General features: G+C 51.9%; 1 protein-coding gene across 1 annotated transcript in view; it reads left to right on the top strand.

Moving 5' to 3' along the window:
* Window positions 1–109: 109 nt before the first annotated feature.
* ETH_00037000 (uncharacterized protein) overlaps window positions 110–476 on the top strand; it is a gene marked incomplete at both ends in the record, with an annotated part of 2,416 nt that continues 2,049 nt past the window's right edge. Inside the window, 3 exons of the mRNA XM_013375121.1 lie at window positions 110–124; window positions 227–242; window positions 329–476. Coding sequence (XP_013230575.1) covers window positions 110–124; window positions 227–242; window positions 329–476 — 179 coding nt within the window. The remainder of the gene's footprint in view (window positions 125–226; window positions 243–328) is intronic.

The raw sequence follows: 476 nt of genomic DNA, 5'->3' as shown, positions 1-476 counted from the left end.
AGCACAGAAGCAGAGTCAGATACTTCTGCTGCTGCTGCTGCTGCTCCTGTTGCTGCCTTTTTCGGGGGCCTTTTTAAGCAGCCCTCTGCCTCAGACCCTTCCTCCTGGAATGACTACACCACAGGTTAGGGTTTAGGGTTTAGGGTTTAGGGTTTACGAGGGGTCTCTGTGGACTCGAGGGAAATGTGTGGTTTAGGGTCTAGGGTTTAGAGTTTGTTTTCTGCAGGCGCTCGGTGTTGAGGGTTTAGGGTCTTCGGATTAGGGCTAGGGTGTAGGGTTTAGGGTTTAGGGTTTAGGGTTTAGGGTTTAGGGTTTGTGTGGTGTGCAGGTTACAGTTTGCCGGCGGAGGCAGCAGAAGTGCTGCAGGGGAAGCCGCCAGGTGTAGATACACCTCCAGCAGCAGCAGCAGCAGCAATAAAAGACGAAGCAGCAAAAAGAACAGAAGAAGAAAAGATAGACGCAGAAGGCATTGACGC

This window comes from Eimeria tenella, genomic scaffold (genome assembly GCF_000499545.2).
Source record: "Eimeria tenella Houghton genomic scaffold, Eth_scaff2531, whole genome shotgun sequence".
In the NCBI taxonomy this organism is placed as follows: domain Eukaryota; phylum Apicomplexa; class Conoidasida; order Eucoccidiorida; family Eimeriidae; genus Eimeria; species Eimeria tenella.
The sequence above is the reverse complement of the archived record's forward strand: the minus strand, read 5'-3'. Positions and strand labels throughout refer to the sequence as shown.